This window comes from Geotrypetes seraphini, chromosome 6 (assembly GCF_902459505.1).
Source record: "Geotrypetes seraphini chromosome 6, aGeoSer1.1, whole genome shotgun sequence".
NCBI classification, from domain to species: Eukaryota; Metazoa; Chordata; class Amphibia; order Gymnophiona; family Dermophiidae; genus Geotrypetes; species Geotrypetes seraphini.
The window spans coordinates 55,439,570-55,462,669 of NC_047089.1; the positions used below are offsets into that span (position 1 = coordinate 55,439,570).

The window sequence follows — 23,100 nt, forward strand, 5'->3', positions numbered from 1 at the left end:
CCTGCGCTAATAACCGCTATCATGGTTTAATAAAAGGAGGAGACAGTGATTTGTACCACCTTTTATTTATCCCTAATTCTTTGTGGTCCTCACATCAAAACTAAGAGGGTTCTACCAGATCAGTGTTCCCAGCAGTGCAAGTTGCAACACCATACACAGGATGTGAGAACATAGCACTAGAGCAAAAGAGAGGGCTAACAAGATTTTCTAACCAAAATAAATAAATAAAAAGCACTAAAAAAAAAAAAATTAAATTTGAAAGCATTTATCCACCCTTTTTTTTTTTTTTTTACAAAACCGTGGAAGCGGTTTTTAGCACAGGCCGGTGCGCTTAGTGCTCTACGCTGCTCTCGACGCCCATAGGAACTCTATGAGCATTGGGAGCAGAACAAAGCATTCAGCGCACCAGCTGGTGCTAAAAAACGCTTTTGCGGTTTTGTAAAAGGGGGAGGGAGATAAATTTGGGGAATAAGCTCCATAAGCACCTTCTTCTGCTCCATCATTCTTAGCATTCCACATTTTCTGTGTTTCTTTTTAACTACATTTCCTGAGAATTTTTCAGGATTTAATTTGCATGTTAAAATATCTAAGATGGGATAAATTCAAGGGTTAAAGAAAACAATCTCACCCCCCAAAAAAGAACCCAAACCCCTTCCCCCAAATATTTTAAATCAGTAACCTAAGACCTTAATTATGTACACCGTTGAGTAATCTGTTGACATCTTGCTATACCTAAGAGTGTTTGTTTATTTTATTTAGTTAGTTAGTTGAATTTATTACAGCTTTTTTGAAGAAATTCACCCAAGGCAGTGTACAGCAAGAACAATCTGGACATAGGCAATAGATAATTTCAAGCAGAACAAAAAAAAAAAAATTCAAATAACAATATATATCATGGCACAGTATAGTACTTACAATGTCAACACAATAAACCATAAAACATCTTAATTGACCACACAGGGTTTAAACCATTTTTTGTTTATATCATGGAAATAAATAGGGCTATATTTACAAAATGAGTCCTACATGGTAAGGTCTCAGCTGCAACATCACATCCATTCTATTTTTTTGTAATTTTATTTTGAGCCTCTTTTATCAAGCCGGGGTAGCGAGTGCTGCGCGGCAAATGAACCAAAGCCCTTTAAAACCCCTATGGGCTTCTATGCATTTGCCGCTCTAGCCTGCTGTTCAGCTTGATAAAAGAGGTCTTTGGTTTATTTTGTCATCTGATATACTGCCTTTCGGCCTTTGTCAAGGATAAACAAAATGGTTTTGAAAAATTCAGATTTTTATTAATTCATGTCAACTTTCTCTTTCTCTTACCATTCTCAAACATTGCTAAGCTCCAATTTTCTTGCACATATTCAGATACTGATTTGAATTTTTCTATTACTTCTATTTCTCATTTCTATAACGTGTATGCAGTATGAACAACTGCATCCAAGAGACAGTCCCTTTTCTATAGAGCTTACACAGACTACCCAAGACACACAGACAAGACAAATAAGTGCCTTTAGGAAATGTATTTATTACAGTAAAACATGGTCAAAATCAACAAGACAATGATCAAAGAGAGTTGGGGTTTAAGATTTAAAAGCAGCCTAACAATGTGGGCTTTTTTGTAGGATTTGAATATGGCTGGAGTAGGAGCATGCAGAAAGGGTATTCCAGCCCTACAGTGCAGCAAGATGGAAAGCATGGAGGATGGGAGCTGGCAATGGAAGAAAAGGGACATAACACAGGGTGATTTGGCTGATAAGCAGAGTTCATGATGAGGGGAACAGGGAAGACAAGACATGAGACGTAACATAGCATGTGGTTGCACAGTGAACACACTTGTAAGTAAGAAGAAGCTAGTGAGTTAAAGCAGGATCTATGGAAGAGAGGGTTTTAGATTACTTTTACTAAGTGTGGATATTTCCATTCAGCAGGACATTATACAGAAGCACTAGTTGGAGAATGAGATTAACATTAGTCTGACTCCTTTATCAACTCCACCATGTATTTTCGTAGTGAGCCTTACGCCCCAATCACTGCTGTAGTACAAAAGTGCCATACGCTTTATTTTATAAAAAAAAATTAAGGGCCTCTATTATGAAGCCATTTACCACAGGCCGCTGCAGTAACGGCCTCGAAGCCCATAGGGGTTTGCAGGGATTCGGAGCCGTTGCTGTGTGGCTTTGTAAAAGAGAGGGAAAGACCTGGAGAAAATACTTGAATAAACTGGAAAAATGGATGTAGAGTACCAAGGGATCTTTTTACTAAGGTGCATTAGTTGCTAATCCACACCTAACATGGGAAAAAAATGGAGTACCGCGGGATGTGCTCAGGTATCCTGTGCTAAATTGGAAATCGGCACGTGTTAACTGCACACTAAAAATTTTTTTCTGGAGTGGGCATTCCTCTGCCAACCAGTAAGTGCATCTACTCGTACATTACCACACGCTGTTTAGCATATGGATACTGCAGCTCTTACCGCCTTCAAATGGGTGGTGGTAAGTGCTCACAGGATAATTTTAAAATATGGCTTTGCACTAATGGCAACATTAGCGCATGACCATTAATGCAAAAATAGGGGGGAAAAAAGCCATTTTTACAGCTAAAGTAAAAATGACCTTAGCATGCTGGAAAGACCTGCTTAACTACACACGAAGCTCTATTTTTACCGCAGCTTTTTAAAAGAACCCCTAAAACCTGTTGGGTCAATATTCAATTGGCACAGTGGATGGCCTAAATTAAAGGCCAGCCACAGTATTTAACTTAATCCATCTATCTATATGTGTTGTGACACTGAATATATAGATCATGCAGTGATGTATGACTTATTTACTTAGCAAGTGAGTACCTTTTCTTGCCCCATCCCCTTTTTTCATACAGATAATACTGGGCATTTAGTGATTTAAATGGGCCAATATTACCCATATATTTTCTAAAAATTTGAAGATAGGTATGCTATAGGTTTCTCGGCAACCAATGATTCTATAAAGATGAAATGTTCGCCTAAAGTTAGGCGTCGATATCGACACTGATTAGTGTGGCGCTGTGATTCTATAAAAGGTGTCCATTTTAGAATCAAGCTTAAGCTGAACTAAGGCCTGGAAGCACTAAAGATAGATAATATCAACTGGATCACTGTTATCCAATTCTCTGGCTGATTTTGGACGAGTGATCGATGCACTATCAAGTTTGCATGCAAATGATTTGCATGCAAACCCGACAGATCAATCGCTGAGTGAACGATTGATCCATTCGCAGAGCCCTAACAGCAGTGACAGGGGATGCAGCCTCATATCACTGCTATTAAGGCTTCTTTTTTTTTTTTAATGGAACAGATGTGCGTGTATTACACACGCAAAATCTGTCCCATTACAAAAAAGAGAAAAAAAAGACACAACCCCCCTGCGCTGACGCCCTCCCCCCCATGAACCGGCACCAAGAACCCCCTGCGACTGAACCAATCAAGGCCAACAGGAGGGGAATGCCCACCATTTTGGACTGGCGGGCCTGAAGCAGGAGCCTCAGAGCGGGTTTCCTGCTTCCAACTTTTCAAAAAGGTAGGGAGGTAGGGTGGGATATCCGGTGGCAGGAGGGAGTGAGCCCCTCCTGCGCTGACGCCCCCCCATAAACCAACACCATGACCCCCTGCGACTGAACCAATTAAGGCCTTTGGCTCACTGGAGAGGGGAAGGCCCATCATTTTGGACTGGCGGGACTGAAGCAGGAGCCTCAGAGTGGGGTTCCTCCTTCCAGCTTTTCAAAAAGGTACAGGGGTGGGGGATGGGACATCCGGTGGCAGGAAGGAATGGGCATCCCTCCTGCCTATTTTGGGGGAAGGGGAGCGGATTGGTTCAGGGGAGTCAAAGATAAGGGGGGGATGACAAGGACTGGGTTGGGGCATGGTACAGGGGTATTCGGCCAGGAAGGAGGGAGTAGGCATCCCTCCTGCCATTTTCGCTTCCATGGGGGGGGGGGGAGTTGCGGTGCCCGTTCGTGGTGCCATTTTTAAAAATGGGGGGAAAAAAACCCCAAACAGGCAGACCTGGCTACTGACAGGTCTGTACCAGTCAGTTATTTTGGGTTGGTAGAAGCGATTGCGATTTTAGGGCATCGATCAGTGGGCTAGTTTGCATGGAATTTAATATTAATGGAATAATTTTCATGGCTGGATCCGAGAATGTGCGAAAGCTCTGAGAAACACACAGCCAGCAGTTTTGTGCATCTGGTCGGGAAATCCGATCAATCACAAAACCGGTCAAACCGGTTTAGCGATGATTGTTAGACGATAGGTAAGTTTAGTGTACTCCCTATTAAGCGTTCTAACGTTTAGGTGCACCATGTTTATGCCAGGGTTCTTTTTCACATAAAGTTAAGCGCCAATATCGGAGCCTAATGGCACCTAATTCACAGAGGCACCTAAAGTAACTGGAAAACACGCCCATGATCCACTCCTGACCATGCCCACTTTTAGCGTAGGCACTTTGGGCTAAGCATCTACTTTTTCTAGCATCGTGTTTTTCGAGTTAGGCGCCTAAGGTTCAATTAAGTCCAATTAAAGCTAATTATGAGGTGTTGAGTGCCAGTATTGGTACTGATTAAGCCTATGGATAATTACGATAGGTGCCAATAGGCAGACTTTATAGAATCAGGGCTTGAGTATATATCTTTCTTTGAATGTTGGTCTGTGATTGCCTATAAATGAAGAAAAATTCTGAAGTCCTATTACTAAAGGGCGTTAAGACCTAGCATGCGCCTGTGAAAAACAGGATACTTAAATAAGTGTTAAAAAGTTTTGTTGTATTTTTGCCTGTGTACATGTGCTAAGTGCGTGTTAACTATTTTTAAAAAATAATTTTTCAGAGGGAATGTGTCTTGGGTGGAGAATGGGCATGGAAGCATTTGCTAACTTATTAATGCGGGAGGATTTAGTGCCTCCTACACAGGAGACGGTAAGTGCTTCTGCGTTAATTATTTTGCAAATCCTGTGCACTACTAGAAAAAACTGTGCGGGACCTGCAAAAAGAAAAAACCACTCTATTTTAGAGATGCGCTAGAAATGGACAGTGTAGAGGAAAGACCCATGATGGAAGGCACTAAGGGCCAGATTCTGTATATGATGCCTACATTAGATGCCCTAATTGAGGCTGCCTAGTGACACCTAACTTCAGAATCCACGCTCAACTTTTTTTTAATTGGCTTAATTGGCATGGCAATTGACCGTGCCAGTTTTCAGACAGTCAAAAAAAAAAAAAAAAGTAAAATAACCAATTAAGAGTTTAGTGCCAAACTCTTAAGACACCTAGCGACACATAGGTGGAGACATCGTTTGATACCTAAAGACACCTACCTGAAAAGAAGGTGTGGTTAGGGGCAGAGAATAGGCGTGGTTAACTTAGGCATTGCTAGGTGTCTGAGTAAGGCACTGGTAAATTATGCCAAGTAAAGCCTGGCCTAATATAGTGGTGGTGATATCTAGGCACCGCTAGGCAGGATTCTATATGCGGAGCCTAGCAGATGATTGACAACCGCACCAGGCGGCGCTGTTTACAGAATCTGGCCCTAAGTCCGTTTCTTAGTGCCAGTTAGTAAAAGGGCCCTTCTGAAACTATAATATCTGAAAATGGAAGGCCCAGGGACCAATGGCGGCCCTCATCTTCATTCTGGTAGGAAGAGCCATATGCTTGACGGACAAGGTATTTCTCAATACAGGAAGAGAATGCATTTGGAAATGCACAACTTCTTGAGGATACCACCAATGCAAAGTCAGAAGACAGGATGTAAAGGATGGATGTCATTGACACACACCAGTAAGTAGTATCAAGGCCCCATACAGGAAGATATATAGTGGCCAAAGTGGCCCTAATTTAAAAATTAGAGAAGATATCTGCCATAGGCTAACTGAGCTTATTATGTGACTCTTGGTCTGAGATATGGTCCATGGAAGGCTAGATGCAGATTATAAAATCTGTCCAGGCCATAGTTTAAGCACTTTAACTTAAATTTATAATGATGGAAAGTAAAAGCAAGGTGAACAGAACAGCAGCAACATCTAAGTCTCTGGACTTTCAAATCCTATTGAAGTCAGACTGTTTGAAGCCTTTTTTTATGCACAGAGTATATATTTTAAATATAATTTGCTACCATTTTTCAGTATTGACGTACCATGTTTTCATATATATATAGGCATATGAGCAGCTTCCTACAGTTTCAAAAGCCCTGTGAAAGAAGTGTCCTCTCACAAGATAAATGCACATTCTGTAGCAGAAGTGAGTCGTCCTAAAAGGACCTCGTAACATCACACAGGCATCAGCTCAACTAGAAGCCACAAACACAGATTCTAAAATAACAGATATGGTTAGGAGAATGTACCTATCTTTATATACAAAAGAACCTTCTCTTAACTACCAATTTGAAATCCTGTGTAAGCCACTGCCTGCAATAGCGTTGTTAAAGTGAATGTGAACATGGCAGCTAAGAGACAGAAGAAATGGGGTTATGAGGCGAGCCCATCTGGGTCAGAACCTTGTCCAGCCACTGCAGGGGTCCATGCAGATGGATCTCGATCCAGCAAGGAGTGCTGGTGACATCCTGGCGATGGTACTCAGCTCCCCAACCCTGAGCAAAACACAGAGGAGAAAAGAAACAGTTAGTGCCTCAACAATCCAACCTGCTCCAACTTAAGGTTCAAGGTTGCATTTATTTGATTGACTGTCTAAAGCAAAGTCATCAAAGTGGTTTATATTACAAGGAAGAAAGAAAATACAACACATAGGGAAGAAAAAAAAAACATGCAACAAGCTGGCTATACCTTACATAAGCCCAGAAGGGAAGCAGTCTAACATGTCTTTTTTTTTTTTTTTTTCAAAATCTTTATTCATTTTTAAAACTCACAATAAGTGTAACATAGAATACAATCATTTTATACTTTGACAACAGTTAATATATCATCAAATTCTAACTCACATCAAATATCCCCCTCCCTCATACCCAACAATTATTCATAAGCATAAGAAATCATAAAAAAATTAAAAGGAATTAAATCATATCACTGCCTCGAGTGAATCTCTTTATATAGGTGGTTAATAAATCCCAATAAATAAATACGGGAACAAATTTTTCCTGCCCCTGCAGGATCTCTCTGTCCCCGTCTCATTCCTGCAAGCTCTGTCCTCATCTGCAAAGGTTTTGAACAATTTAAAATCATAAGTATTCAAGGCTTGTGCAGTTAAGGCAGAGCTTGCAGGAATGGGACAGAGATAGAACTCGCGGGGACGGGGATATTGCGGTACCACGGGGACGGGGACAAATTTGTCCCCATGTCATTCTCTAGCTAGTTGAAACAGATGTGTTTTTAGTGGCATGGGGAGGGCATCCCATAGTTCAGGTCCTAGTGCACTAAAAAAATCAATTTCTGAAATGTATGAGATGGAATATTCTGGACTGCGGGGACATTCAATAAGTGTTGTTGACTGGAATGCAGGGCCCATACTGAAACACAAAGGAATAGATATGACAAGAAAAACTGAGGGGAGCCCATATGTAGAATCTTAAATGCCACAAAAATCACAGAAAATACAGATGTCTCACTAAAAGCAAGCCAAGCAATCAAAGTGAAGTGGGAACCCAAAGATAGGTACACAGGACAAAGTACAAAAAAGTACTTTATTATGGAGATTCACATGTAGGAATCAACACAAGCTGTGTTTCTACAAAATGCTTCATCAGGAGCCCCTCAGAGGCGTAGAATGGAGAGCTAACCCAGGTCACAACTCCAAAGGTGAATTTTGTGGTCCCAATCCACTGTTTTGGAAGCTCTGATTTAAACCTTTGTACTGCATAAAAGTCTAAATCCCGATTTTACAAAGCAAGGATAAACACATTTAAAGGTAATTATGGCAAGTGGGTATCGCCCAGGTGTGTTTTGGGCAGTATTGTGCAATATTGAGTTACTAGGAATTGCTTACTGTAGTTAATTACTTTCTCACTATGCCAGTAACAGTAATTAATTACTTTTGAAGAGTAACTAGCACAATATGACATGACATGGCAGAGGATGTGGTTGGCAAGAGGTGCTCAAACTTAAGAACATAAGAATAGCCTTACTGGGTCAGACCAATGGTCCATCAAGCCCAGTAGCCCGTTCTCATGGTGGCCAATCCAGTTCACTAATACTTGGTCCAAAACCCAAAGAGTAGCAACATTCCATGCTACCAATCTAGGGCAACAGAGGCTTCCCCCATGTCTTAATAACAGACTATGGACTTTTCCTCCAGGAATTTGTCCAAACCTTTCTTAAAACCAGCTACGCTATCTTGAAATAAGTATCAATAAATTAAATTATACAATATTCACATTGGGGTTGTATATAAGATGAATGTTTTACCTCTTCACATACGATATGGCTTTTACCATTAAGTATTCTTGGATGTGGTATCAGTAAAGGAAAAGCATTTAGTTACTCTAAACAGGCAACAGTAATCAGTCATCAATTACTTTCCTAAATGAGCAATTTAATTACTGTAACTATAGTAATTACTTTAAGCTGAGAACTAACTAGTAACTGAAATTAATTACTTTTGAAGAGTAACTAGCACAACACTGGTTCTGGGTGAAACTAAGATAGGCTTAAAAAGTAAATGTGTGTTCCTCATTTCAGGAGAATGCGTGCCATTGTCCCCAAAAAATTGACATTGGGATTCACACCTGCTAACCATGATGTTCAGGTTTTAGAAAGGTGTACTTATTAAGCAGTGCTCCATTGGAGGGATAGTGGAGGCCAACATCATCCCCCCCTTCAAAAATAAAACAGAGTGAAACTGGCAAAGGATATTGGGCTTGAGAAGTATTGGGGAAAATAAATATTTCTGGGATCACAATTCAAGTGATTTGAACGGCCATAAATAGCTTCTGACCTTTTAAATTGATTGTCTGGAGCTAAGCAGGTATATTCAGTAACACTTGACCGGACAGAATGCCACTGAAAATGTCCAATTAGCATCCAAGCCAAATTAGGCTACTTTGTAAGCGTCCCAGAGGCAGCCAGTTAAGAGCTGATATTCACCTCTGCTGCTCAGAGGAGCAGTAATTTACACATTTTTCAAATCTGATTAACTGCCTAAGACACCAATCATTAGGCACAAGCCTTCTCAAATGGCCTTCTCAATTTAGAAGCTTTTAGAGCAGGACCAACTTTAGAACTACTGTTTAAGGCGCCATTAAGGCATTTTATATTCAGAAAATTGTTTCTGGAGCCTGTTCTATCTGAATATAGAGACCCCAAAGCCAGCTGGGGTTTTTTGTTGTTGGGTTGTTTTTTTTAGGATCTCTACCTTTACCACATGTCAAATACTATGTGCAATTTTAGCCACTGCATTTTGAAAAAGATATAGCTGAATTAGAAAAGGTACAGAGAACATCAACAAAAATAATAAAAGGGATAGGACAGTTTCCCTATGAGGAAAAGTTAAAGAGGTTAGAGCTCTTTAGCTTGGAAAAGAGAAGGTTCTGGGAGAAAAGATAGAGGTCTATAAAATACTGAGTGGAGTAGATTGGGTGGGCATGAATCTCTTGTTTATTGTTTTCAAAAATACTAGGACTAGAGGGGCATGCAACAAAGCTAATATGTAATAGATTTAAAACAAATCAGAAAAAACTATTTCTTTCCTCAATGTGTAATTAACTCGAATTCATGGCCAGAAAATGTGATAAAAGCAGTTAGCTTGCCAGGGATTAAAAAAGTTCAGGAGACATCATTAAGATGGACTTGGGATAATCCACTGCTTATTCCTGAGATGCACAGTATAAAATTTTGTTTTACTGTTTTGGGATCTTGCCAGGTACTTGTGATCTGGATTGGCCACTGATGGAAATAGGATACTAGACTTCAATTTATCTACCTCAGTAGGAAAGAAAAGAGTTTTCAAAATTTTTATTTTTCAATATAGTCCCCTGGTTGCTCCATACACTTCATCCACATTTCCTGCAATGACTTTAACCCATTTGAAAAGAATTCTTCTGTTTGACCTTCAAACCAGGATGTCACAGCTTCCTTGACTACTTCATCACTTGAAAACTGTTGTCACAAGGAGAGATTTCTGCAAAACTCGGAACAGGAAATAATCCGTGGGAGCCAGATCAGGACTGTAGAGTGGATGGTTCAGCTGCTGAAGCCCACATTCTCAGATGGCGGCCTGTGATTGTCCTGATGTATGCAGCAGTGCATTGTTGTGAAGAAGCAGCACGCCTGCTATCAGTTTTCCTCACCTTTCTCCTTGATTGATTCCCACAACGTGATCATTGTGTTGGCATATCTCTCCCTGGCTATGGTTGTCTTATGTGGCATGCACTCCATAACCAAAAGTCCTTCATCATCCCAGAAGACTGTTGCAATGTCTTTGCCTGCAGATTTTTCTGTCTTGAACTTTTGGGGTTGGGGAATGACTTGTGCTTCCAATGTATTGACTCTATTTTGGACTCAAAATCTCTGTGATAGATGCAAGTCTCATCTCTAGTCACCAAACAATGAAAAAAATTAATTTGATCTTCACAGACCATCTCCAAATTCTCCTGACAGCACTGGAGCCTCATGGCCTTTTAACATGGTGTCAACATTCTTGGAACCCATCTTGCACTAACCTTGGACATGCTCAACTTTTCATGAATTATTTTCCAAACTGTACCTGCTGAGATGCCCACTTCTTCAGTTATTTGAGAAACTATAATTCTTCTGTCTGACAAAATTAAATCCTCAACTTTCTTGCACATTTCTGTGGAAGTTGCTTCTACAGGCTGTCCAGTCAGTGTGAGGTTCTTCAATGGACTCTCTACCCCACTACAACTGCTTGCTCCAAATTTTTACTTTGAAGGATAATGGGGGCAGACTCACTATAAACTGCAGTCATGAGTTCATGGATCTCCTTTGGCATTTTCCCTTTTTTTGTGAGAAATTTTATCACTGAACGGTTCTCCAAATCTAGCAGATTCTTACTTGATTCACATGAGGACTCTTCTGACATCCTATTTCTTGGAATGTTAGGCTGGCATTGAGCCACAGCTGTGCATGAGTAACCTTGTGACATGTCTCAACATGCAGACTCAGCTAGATAAATTATTGAATGTCCCTTGTAACACGTATGAGGACTGATTGAAAAGTAATGAGACTGCCTTTGTTTTTCTTTCCAAGAAGTAGATATGGCAATGTTGTGCTGGTTCTTGTGAAGCTCATACATCAATTAATCTGAAGCTGCAACTGGACTGCAGTAGTCTTCACTGTTAGGTCACAGTGAGAGTAAGAACTTTGTACATTTTGTCATGCCAGATAAGAAAAACGTGTCTGCGAGAGTACGCCAGAGGTGTTTGATTGAATTCTGTGTTAAACTTGAAAAGAGCTGTAATGAAACTCTTGAAATGTTAGAAATACATACGGTGGTGAAACATTTAGCCGTGCTGTTTACTCTTACAGACACGTCTTCTTCATCTGCCATTTTAATTAGCCCTCGTATGCGTGAGTGGGACATAAACACAGGTAGAGCTTGGCTGAGACTCAAACTTACCATGTGTAACTTATAGAATACTGTACGTTACATGTGTTATCTGTGGAATTAGGTGCTAATGCACCATCAAACTACTCATACCTAACTTTTAAGCACATGCATATCTGATTAGGCTGTATTCTATAAAAGGAAATAGGTGCCTATATTTTTTTATAGAATAAACTCCTATGAGTTTATTCTATAAAAGAATTGTCCTGCATAAGTCCTTGATCTTAATCCCAGTTTTCAAAGTTCACCAAGTCAAGTTTCAAGATAACCATAATGAATATTCATGACAGATTTCATGCCAGCTATAACTACTGAATGCAGATCTCTCGCGCATGCGTATTCATTAGAAGTATCCTGAAAACTTGATCTGTTGATGGTCCTCAAGATCTAGAAGTAAAGATCTAGGCCATAAGTTGTTTGAGGTACTCTTTCTGAGACATCCTTACCTTCACAAAGCTCATGCGGATGGTGCACATTTTGGTCAGCTCATAAACCACCTCGAAACCCTGGTTCACAGACTGGGCAAGAAGCTGGGCAAAGAGCTGGTTATTGAAGATTTTAAGGCTGCAACCACTGGGGATCTTACAGACAGTGGCAGGATGGAAGCCATGCTGATAGTTACAGTTGCGGCTTTGGACGAAAATGCTGCTGTCGCTCACACATTCGGCATAAACCTCACCCCCAACATAGTACAGGTGCACACCTGGAAGGAGCCAGATAGCCACATTAATTTACATAGATCAGCAAGGAGTATTATACTGATGCAAGAAACTTTTTTATTGGATGGCTGCAAGGCATACATGCAGTATCTTGCTGTATACTGCCTTGAATGAATTCCTTCAAAAAGACGTAAATAAATCCAAATAAATAAAATACATTATGGTCCCATAAAACTCTAAAAGCATGAGCAGTGTAGAACACATTAATATGCGTTATTTATTTACTTTTTTTTATACAATGCTAAGGTTAGAGGACATTACATAAAACTATGTGATGTGAAGCTCTCAGTGAAAGCTTAAGACCAGGTTTAAGGAGAGCACTATAATACGGTATATTTTGCTGGAAGGTCCAATAGCGCAGGTGCAGCAACGCTATTCAGAAAAAATTGCCAGTATGAAACAATTAACAAATGGAGGGATAAGAAAGGAAAGATCCTTGCAATAGAGCAAGGACAGCGGGCCTACCAGTGTGTTCTGTTTGTGTGTGCACACCTAACAAAGGGAATTTCAATTTCTACAGTCTTTCCAGAAAATTGGGTCCTGGGTGTACTTCCTTATACATCTAGGGGATGACTTAGATCAGGGGTGTCCAACCTGCGGCCCAGTGAAGTATTTTGTGCAGCCCCAGTCGAGGGTGATGCAGTGTTTTCCTCTGCTGCCCCCGGGTGTTTACCGTCTTGCCGGCTCCCTCTTCTGTCTTGCTGCAGCGTTTGCACGTTTGTGCAGCCCCAGAAACATTTTTTTCTACCAATGCGGCCCAGGGAAGCCAAAAGGTTGGACACCCCTGACTTAGATAGTCCAAAGGACAAACAGACAAGGGGGTGGGGGCCTACTAGGACATCAGGGGATCACTTTGCTGACTTAAGGGGTAAATCTGTGGTTGATGTCTGAAGGCTCAAAAATCCATTGATCAGGAATGTTGCATGTTTATCCCAAGTGGGCAACACTTACTTCAGGCTGAACTATTTTCTGTTCAGTTCACCCTTTTCTGTGGATGTGTTTGAATGTTTCATAGACCAGACAGTATGTTCAGATTAAGCTCCAGTACATCTAGATTTTAGGAAAACAATTGGTTGGGGGGATGGATCTATGGTCTGAGTGATGAATAATGTCGCACTGACAGACCTACAAGTTTTAAAGAAAATGGGAAAATTATTGGAAGATTATATAGTCTCGAGTGACACAGGTGTGCGTGTGTGGCCAATGTCTAGGATGCATTAAAGGCAGCAACATGTTCTAGATTTATTGAATATGGAACTAGGATAAAAATGAAGAAAGCAAAAGGATGGCCACTTTGAAGAATAACCCATTAGGGCTAAAAAAAAGTGCAAATCAAATGGAAAAACTAACTCATATGACTGTGATGGCCTGGGGTGAGGTGGGGAATTGATGTCTTTCAGAGGAGGCCAAGTTTTTTAATACAAAAGTACACCAGTGGCAATACTTGTCTGGGGGGAAGATAGATAAATTTTTGGCCTCACAGCTTAGACAGAAATGGTGTAATTCTATAAAATTGCATAAATATTTAAAGTATTGGCATATACACACAAATGTACGCATATGTACTTGATACATGCCTACATATTATTCTGTAAATATGTGCACAAATAGGACATATTTGTAAAGTGGGTGCACATATGATTGGAGCCTGGGCAGGGCTTTCTGGGAGGACGGGCTAAAGAATCAAATAAAGAACCAAATAAAGTTACTTGAGTATCTTCTGAAATTAGGTGCACACATTTACACAGGCTCCATGGCTAGCCTAACTGCTTGCACTGAAAAACATACATACCCAGTTGTGTAAAGGAAAGTAGGTACCTTTATAGAATATGCACTGATCAGGCACACTCTGAAGACATAGGGCCTGATTCTGTATAGGATGCCAGTCTTCACGGCTGCCTAAGGAGCAGCTGAGAATGGAGTACCGGCGTCCAATGCAGAATCGCATCTGCCCTAACAAACAGACGTCTAACCTGAACAGGCGACTTGTAATAAAATTACTCTCTACAGGAGGTCTCTCATTTTGTATCTAGGCTTGCAACTCCAGATATAACAGGCATTGGAAACTGAAATTGGTGAGTCTATGTCCTTTTCTGGATTTAAGAGTGTTTCCCATACTGGTGAGAAGTTTAATTTTGCCCCATCTTAATTACTGCAGTGGCCTTTATTTTATACGTTTGGCAAAGCATCTACAGGCAGCATAAAATTCTTCTGCATGGGTGATTTTGGGTGTGCAATGCAAGTCAAATTGATGATAATGACCTTTTGGATTTTGTTGGAGAGGGAAACCGATATTTACAAGAGAGGATTGACTGGTATATACAAGAGCAGGGGTGTCCAACCTTTTGGCTTCGCTGGGCCGCATTGGCCGAAAAAAATGTTTCTGGGGCAGCACAAACACGCAAACGTTGCAGCAAGACAGAGGAAGGAGCCGGCAAGACGGTAAACACCCGAGGGCAGCAGAGGAAAACACTGCATTGCCCTTGACCGGGGCTGCACAAAATACTTCACTGAGCCGCATGCGGCCCTCAGGCCACAGGTTGGACACCCCTGTACTAGAGTGTAGATCACGAAGGGAGTAAAGCGTCATCGTAAAGCTCTTTCAGTGGAGCTCCATTGCACCATGAAAAGAACTGCTTGACATTCCAAAGACATCTCAGATGGAAGTGTAATGTTTTGGCACCTCTGCTGTTGAATGCCCTTTGTAACATGTATGGTGAAAGGGAGAAGACTGCTGAGATTATTTTTGTGTTTTATGTGCAAGCTAGTGTTTATATAAGAACATAAGAATAGCCTTATTGGGTCAGACCAATGGTCCATGAAGCCCAGTAGCCTGTTCTCATGATGGTTAATTCAGGTCACCAGTACCTGGACAAAACCCAAAGAGTAGCAACATTCCATGCTACCGATGCAGGGCAAGCAGTGGCTTCCACCATGTCTTTCTCAATAACTGACTGTGGACTTTTCCTCCAGGAAATTGTCCAAACCTTTCTTTAAACCAGCTACGCTGAGATGCTATTTTAGATGTTTTATTTGTAAATCACCTCGGGCAGAATAATTTTGGATTTAGAAAGATGATTAATAAATTTGAATAAATAAATCTGTGGAAAAATACTTAGTACAAAAGGCCTGATGTGTAATGTCAACTAGATAAATTGAGCAGATTTGAGCTATTTGTTATAAAAGAAATCTCACACAGCAAAAAGGCCTCAAATTTACAAAGTGATTTCTTCTGTGGAAACTAACTTTGAACACCGAATCATACAATATTCATAAACTATTTCCATAATGTGGAAAAATAACTTTAACACAGCTTTCTGTTTCTTTCCCATGCTCTTACCCTTTCCAATGTGCCTTCTGGTATTTTCTATGGTAGAGTTTCTGTTCACATTGGACAGAAGGCCCAGGCAGAACCTGCTCTTGTTCTTTGAAGGATCTGTGAACCCGTCTATCAATACGCTTCGAGAGGACGCCTGGAACGTCTCTCCTACCCGGTTGTTGAGCTCATAGTAAGCAACAGAACACCAGTGAAGAGGCTCCTCATAGCAGACTGGTCGGAATTCTGAAAGAAAAATGATAGAAGGAATTATCTGGTAATTTTCATGTATGCACAGCTAATTTTGAATCTAATTCACTAAACTTTAAGAATGGGAGAAAATCTTTGGCCACCAAAGGAGGAATTGCCTAGTGGTTAAAGCACAAGGCTGACAACAAGGGAAGCCTAGTTCAAATCCCGCTGTTGCTCCTTTTGATCTCGGGCCAGTTGTTTAACCCTCCAAATGCCTTGGTTACAAATTTAGATTAGATTATTCTTTCATGGTTAGACTATTGTAATTCTATCTATCTAAGTTTGACCAAGAATAGCCTACAGAAACTTCAGCTGATTCAAAATACTGTGGCTAGATTGATTTTCGGTAAAAGTACATTTGAGCATGTGTTTCCACTCTCAGCTAAACTTCACTGGCTTCCAACAATCTCCAGGATACGCTTTAAATGTGCCTGTATAACCTTTAAGATCTTGTTCGGCATTTGTCCCTTATTAATCCCTCTGTCTTGGAATTCTAAAAGACCTGGTCTGACTAGAACTATGCAAAAACTTAAATTATCCTTCCCTTCACTGAAAGGCATAGCCTCTACTGGTAAATTGGGGAAGTCTTTATTTTTCAAAATAACTGAATTATGGAACAATATTCCTCTGTGGTTGAGAGATCTAGGTTCTCTTCAAATCTTTCATAAACATCTAAAAAACTTGGTTATTCTCCAAATTGTAAAATTTTCTTCCCTCTATTTTATTTACTGTAAACCGAGTCAAGGTTTAATTTTATAGAGATGACATGGCCTATAAATTTAAGTTTTAGGGCTCCTTTTACGAAGCCGCGTTAGTGGTTTAACACACGTAATAGCGCACGCTAAACTGCCGGCCGCGCTAGCTGCTACCTCCTCTTGAGCAGGCAGTAGTTTTTCAGCTAGCACGGGGGTTAGCGCGTGATAAAAAGTCGCGTGCGATAAAGCCGCTAACGCGGTTTCGTAAAAGGAGCCCTTAGTTTAGATTGGGGGAACAGGAAAATACCTAGGCCCAGATTCACTAAAGATAGCGACTCAATTGCTGTTGGCTGATTCTCTGGCAGCGATTGATTCACTATCAAGTTTGCATGCAAATGATTTGCACGGAGGTGCTGAGGCTGTAGCTCTAACCACTCTTAGAGAGAGGAAGAGATAATGGTTACTGTGGATGGGCAGACTAGACAGGCCATTTGGCCTTTATCTGCCATCATGTTTCTATGTTTCTGTTTCACTATGTAGTGCTAACCACTATGCCACGCTCTCACCTCACTTTTTGTGGTGGGGGGGAGGGAAAGGGAGTGTGAATTTATTATTAAAATGCTTGCACAAAGCAGCTGATATTTGAAATGTTTACTTGGGCAGCTTGGAAATTATTTGAGTTTCACAGATGTTATTAAATGACCTACTGTAGCCATAGCAGACACTTTTGTATGCTTGCTACACAGGCATACTATAGACTCTGGCATCAGTACAGATTAACAGGAATTTCCTAGCTTGATTTCCTGTAAGGAGAAACCAGGGGAGGAGCTAGGTGGGTTCCAGAGGCTATACACAGAAGATTTGGAAGGAAAGGTATCTCTTTCCTTATTTTGCTACTAAGCTGACCATTGAGAGGCTAAGCTTCAGTGGCAGTGGGAGTTGAGTGCTAAATTAGGCCTATACCAATAGCAAAAAAGAAATGACTAGGTACACTCTTCGGGAGATAGTCTGCTTTTGAGTAAAAGTTATATTTTAGGGAAGAAGTGTATCCTTAATCATTGGCTACAAGATGCTCCACCCTCCATATGGTATTGAAGGAATAAATTTCATACTTTGATGCTATGGGAATCTATGTGTGCCCAGTACTCCAGGAAACCAAGTAAAATTTTTCTCTGTTTGGTCTTCTTATTTGTTCACTCTTTCCCCCATGTTGCGGAGCCAAATGTTGAACACATTGCAGAAGCCAGCGCCTCTTCTGTTGCCTGAGCATAGCTTATAAGGGGGCGGGAGGGGGTTCTTTGTAAGAGTATTACATTACATTAGTGATTTTTATTCCGCCTTTACCTTGCGGTTCAAGGCGGATTACATAAGAGGTCTTGTAAACTAGAATCCAGGTCTTGGTTCTCTCAATGTCTTCTCTATTACTTTAGGATTTATTTGTTTTGGATGTAATATTTGGAAAATGTGTCGATTGTTCATATCTTGCATTTGTATGCTTTTTTTTTTTTTTTTTGCATTGAGTAAACAGGTTCAAAAAATAAATAAAAAAATAAGAACATAAGAACATAAGAATTGCTGCTGCTGGGTCAGACCAGTGGCCCATCGCACCCAGCAGTCCGCTCACGCGGCGGCCCCCAGGTCAAAGACCAGTGCACTAAATGAGTCCAGCCTCACCTGCGTACGTCCCAGTTTAGCAGGAACTTTTCCAGCTTAGTCTTGAAATCCTGGAGGGTGTTTTCCCCTACAACAGACTCTGGAAGAGTGTTACAGCTCTCCACCACTCTCTGGGTGAAGAAGAACTTCCTTACGTTTGTACGGAATCTATCCCCTTTCAACTTTAGAAAGTGCCCTCTCTGGGTGCTTCCCTAGCCTCATACATATACCCTAAAATAATATTTGGCACCACCATTTTATTCATATAGTACCTAGGATAGAGGCAGCCAGTGAGAAATGTTGCCCTGTGTTGCAACCACATTGAGGCTGAACAAGAGAGTTAAGAGTGAAAAAGCTAGATGCCTAGATTAGGGTTCAGATAGTCAAAATAGAGAGGGAGTCAAAGTACAAAACAACCAAGAAGCACAAGGGGCCTTCAAGTCCTGAGAAATCAAACTTCCATTTATTGAAGGACCTGACACAGTTTATATTTTGGTGTATCCGCCTGCGTCAGGGGTCATTCAATGTAATCCATACAAAAAACAATGGAAAGATAGCCAAACAGATAACACCAAATATTGACTCGCTCAGCAATCAGTATCCAAAGTATAGCAAGGGTAAAGTTATACCTGCGTATTAACTTCCACTTTTTTATTCCGTCGGAAAAATACGAAACAAAAAAAGTGGAAAATCGCTGGACAAAGTGTATAGCCCTTGATGGAGACTGTCCCAACTTTGTTGGTTGGACTGAGAACTTTTAAGCGGCCCCCTCATATACATCTTCCATTCCAGTATGACCTATTTGTGCTCAAAAAGGAGAGTCACACATTGGTTCCAGAACCAATTTTTGGCCTAACTGGCCACTGCTTAATACTGTGAGGTGCATTTTGACTAAACACTGGAAAATAGTTCACACCCCCTTCCTACAGAGTGTAGCTTCACAAGATCTCTGAGACCAATGTCATAGAGAAGTCAGGTTATGAACTGAGAGGGAAAACATCCACATTTCAACTCTTAGGGTGACCTTATACCGACTATTTAGGAAAATCAACATCTGAAGAAATAAATAGAGATTGACGGGGTACAGGATGATCGGACTGGGCCCCTGGCCTTGCCTGAAAGAGCTTTGGGGTTTTTTGTTGTTGTTTTTTTATATCTGATGTTAAGGGTTGTTGGGGGAGGAAGGGGCTGTTTGGGTCAGAGGTGCCAGCTCTGTGGGTGTTGTAGCACCCGCAATGTTGAGCAAGCTCGCTGGCTGTGTCTAAGAATGGTATTTTTCTTTAGGTTTGGCAAACCCAATCATTTTGAAAAGTTGGCTTCAAAGTTTTGGAAGAAATACAGTCTATGTGATTTGGTAATATTTGGAGATGATTGCTGCAATATTTTCCAATAAACAATAGATCAAATGATAAATGGGCTGCTGCAGATATAACAGGCCTAAGATATTCAGATGCCCACCAACACTCCACCTTGTTATTCACCGATTCTATGTTATGGCATGCCCTCCCCCTTTCCCTTTGAGCTGAACAGTCTTATTTGAACTTTAGAGCTTCTCTGAAGGCTCATTTCTCCTCTCAGACTTTGGGGGCAGGTAACTTGGCGGTTACTGACTTGAGCAATTCTACTTCGTCGTCTTTTCCGCTTCATTTTCCTATCCACATTTGTAGTTCCTTTCTATTTCTGCTTCTTGTTTCAGATTTGTAAACCACTTTCACATTCTCCAATTGAAAGATGCTATATCACTTGCTAATTAAACGTTAACTGGTTTGTGAGGGAGTGAGGCTGTCTGGGTAGGAGCACGGCACTTAACAATGAGCGGGAAGTAAAAGCTCTCTGGCAGAACAGAGCAAGGAGGCCCCGGGAGGAGAGAAGCCATCCTGCAGTATAGGTTTCTCCTGCTTATGTGTAAGCCACCAGAGCCTGGATAAAGTAGGCCAAGCTTTGGTTTTACAAGAATTCTGTTCTTGAGGTCTGGCTAGAGCCATACCTGTGTTTGTGCAATCCTGCAATTAGATGTACGTTTGGGAACTGTCAGCTACAAACCTATGCAAAATTTGTGACTAAACTTAAGAGACATTTTTCTTTACTGACTGTGCCTGTAGGGTGACAGGATTCAGCATATATTTAATAAAGCGGTTTTATTTTACTTGTTATCTTTGCCTGACTGTATTTTCCGAAGGCCATTGCTCCAACCTTGCTCACACTATCACATGGTTATATTCAATAGGGCCAATATTCAGCCTGCTTAAATCACTTCCAGCTAATTCAGCAGCACTTAACCAGAGAGTGCCTCTGAATATCCCCTCAGACTGCCAAACTAAAAAGTAGGCTGGTCAACGACAGCACTAGGGAGGAGTCACTGAATACTGGGCTGGCATCTGCATAACATGTTTTTGTAAATAAAAATTTTAAAACCATGCCCTTGAATCCACCCACCTGGAAAGTCCCCTCAACCCCCTAAAAATGTAGAGGTAGGATCCTCGGGCCTACCTACATACTTGATGGTCCAGTGTAAGTTTTCGGTGGCAGGAGCACAGCCTCCTCGCTCTTGTCCAGGAAAACCCCTGTTGGACCACCAGGTATGTAGATAGGCCCGGGGGGTCGCTACCTACACTTTGGGTGGATTAGGACGTTTGAGGAGGCTTTCCAGTGGAGTTGTTTTCACAGGCTGGGGGAAGGGCAAGGGGGTATGGTTGGTGGTGGTGGGGGGGGGGGGGGGGTTGGAGGGAGCATAGGGCTATTTTTAAAAAAAGAATAATTATGTGGGCCCCAGCCCAATATTTAGCCAGGGCCCAGTTGAATATCAGCTGGGCTTGCATAAGCTCTAGGCGGCAAGACCACCCAGAGTTATGCCCCAATATTTAGTACTGGTACCCAGACATGACCTGGCACTGAATATCAGGGCATAATTTAGCCAGCAGTGATCAGTGCTTGGAAAAATATGTCTGCCACCAGTTGAATATCAGGGGTAATGTCACCAACTTATCTGAATATCTTGTTTTCCATTTTAATACAGTACAAATAAAGGGGTGGGAGGGGGGGAATTCTGAATTTTTATTCAATGCTTGGATCAGTAGAAAAGATTATTTTATAGGTTATATTTGATTGCATATGTTATGGCAGGGGTGGGTGGGAAGGGATTAAATTTTATGTATACATGTTAAATATGATAGAAATTCAAGTGATGTATTTAATTTCAACTGTCATTTATTGATATACTTGTTGCAAGATGTAAAATGAATAAAGAATCTAAAAAAAATGAATATCTTGTTGAATATATAGTCAAAATTAACTGATTATAGGTACTTTAACCAAAAACACTGCCACTGATTATTGACATTAAAGAGTTGTATCATCACTGTGGAATACAGGAAGTTCTACTTATAAAATCTTGCTATCCATCGGCCTTTGCAGGAAACATCTCATTGCATACAGGCCCAATGTTCCTAAATTAGGAGTTATTCGAAAAGTACTGTCTGTTACCCAGTAATAAAGCAGTTTTGACTCTTTTGGGGGTTTCTTATTAATATAAAATGCTGTGACCTAAACAACACATGCAAGTATGGTTACCTCTATTGGGCAAGGAGAGCACCAAGTTAGAGCCATTTGTTGAGTTTTCAGGCCTTCCATTGCGGTTTCCTGATGCTTCGGTTGGATTATATGGTGGAGGTGGTGTTTCAGCTACAAAAAGGAATAAACCAGTATCAGTATTTTGGTATGTTATAGTGTTTACTATATTCAATTTTAAAAAATCTTGCTGTGGGAATGTTATACTTGTAGTACCAATACACACAAAAGTCAATCATGTGTAACATGACCATACATCCCTTTTTGAGGAAGTCTGTTCCATTGTCCTGAAGCCGAAATGTCCCATTTTGAGCAGCCCACTGCAGTGTTCTCCCTAGCACAGGGGTGCCCAAATCGAAGGCAACGCGAGTTGATCACCCGGGAACAACACTGACGCAGGAACAGATCAGGTGCTGCAGCGATTGTACAAGCCTTCCACCCCCGACGTCAATTCTACCTATATTTTGCACTATTTTTTTCTGGTTTTCTATAGTTGTTACTGTGGTACATTGCATATTTTAAAGTCATCTGCCTTGACATCTTTGAAAACCCCCCAAATATAATAATAATAATAACTTTATTTTTTCTATACCGATAATTAACATTTTCTCTGCTTACATTGTGCTTTGTGGTTTTTTAATTTTGTGGTGACCATTATGTATTAATAAGATTTTATTGTGTGTATATGAAAAAATGGGTGGAAGAAATTGCATTACAATTAGTATTATTATTATGGGGTGGAGTCAGGGGTGGAGTTTGGGTGGGATTGGGGCGGGGCTAGGGCAGGACTGAAAATTAGTACATATCCCGTTTTGAGGAAAAAATAAATGGTCACGTAGGGCCTATGGTTTTCTAAAATATCATATTACAATCTAGAAAAACACTAGAATTCTGAATTTTATCGCTGTGCCTCAGGACACCATTTTTTTTCGGTGTCTCTCTAATTATTACTGTATATATTCCAAATACCACATGGAATACAATATTATACATTATGTAACTCCATTAACAGAACATCTATTCTTATGCAAGAAAAAAGCAATGTCTTATCAAACAGGGTTTGGGAATTTATAAGAGAGAGCCCAATATTCAACAAAAGATGAGTTCCTAAATTTGCATACCTAAGCTACGTAACTAAATTTGTCCTCCATTTTTCAGTGATGCAATTTGTGATATAATAAGGAGTGAAAAAAAACCATACTAAGTTGTGATGGTGAGGAACAATAACTCAGTATTTTCAAGACACTTTTATTCAGCATTTATATTGATCTCCAAAATGCTACCGGAATGTTATAATTTTCAGCTCAAAAGATCTATATCTTTCTCCATCTGCATTGCTATGGCTTTGCTTGCTATGGCAT

At 40.7% G+C, this 23,100-nt stretch overlaps 1 protein-coding gene across 5 annotated transcripts in view; it reads right to left on the reverse strand.

Annotated features, from left to right (window-relative positions):
• Positions 1–1,196: 1,196 nt before the first annotated feature.
• SMAD9 (SMAD family member 9) overlaps positions 1,197–23,100 on the reverse strand; it is a 63,791-nt gene continuing 41,887 nt past the window's right edge. For all 5 annotated transcript variants that reach the window (XM_033949027.1, XM_033949031.1, XM_033949029.1 and 2 more), the window contains exons 4-7: positions 21,743–21,853; positions 15,597–15,818; positions 11,984–12,240; positions 1,197–6,612 (exon numbers count right to left, since the gene is read on the reverse strand). In XM_033949027.1, the coding sequence (XP_033804918.1) occupies positions 6,469–6,612; positions 11,984–12,240; positions 15,597–15,818; positions 21,743–21,853 (734 nt within the window). In that variant the 3' untranslated portion in view covers positions 1,197–6,468. The remainder of the gene's footprint in view (positions 6,613–11,983; positions 12,241–15,596; positions 15,819–21,742; positions 21,854–23,100) is intronic.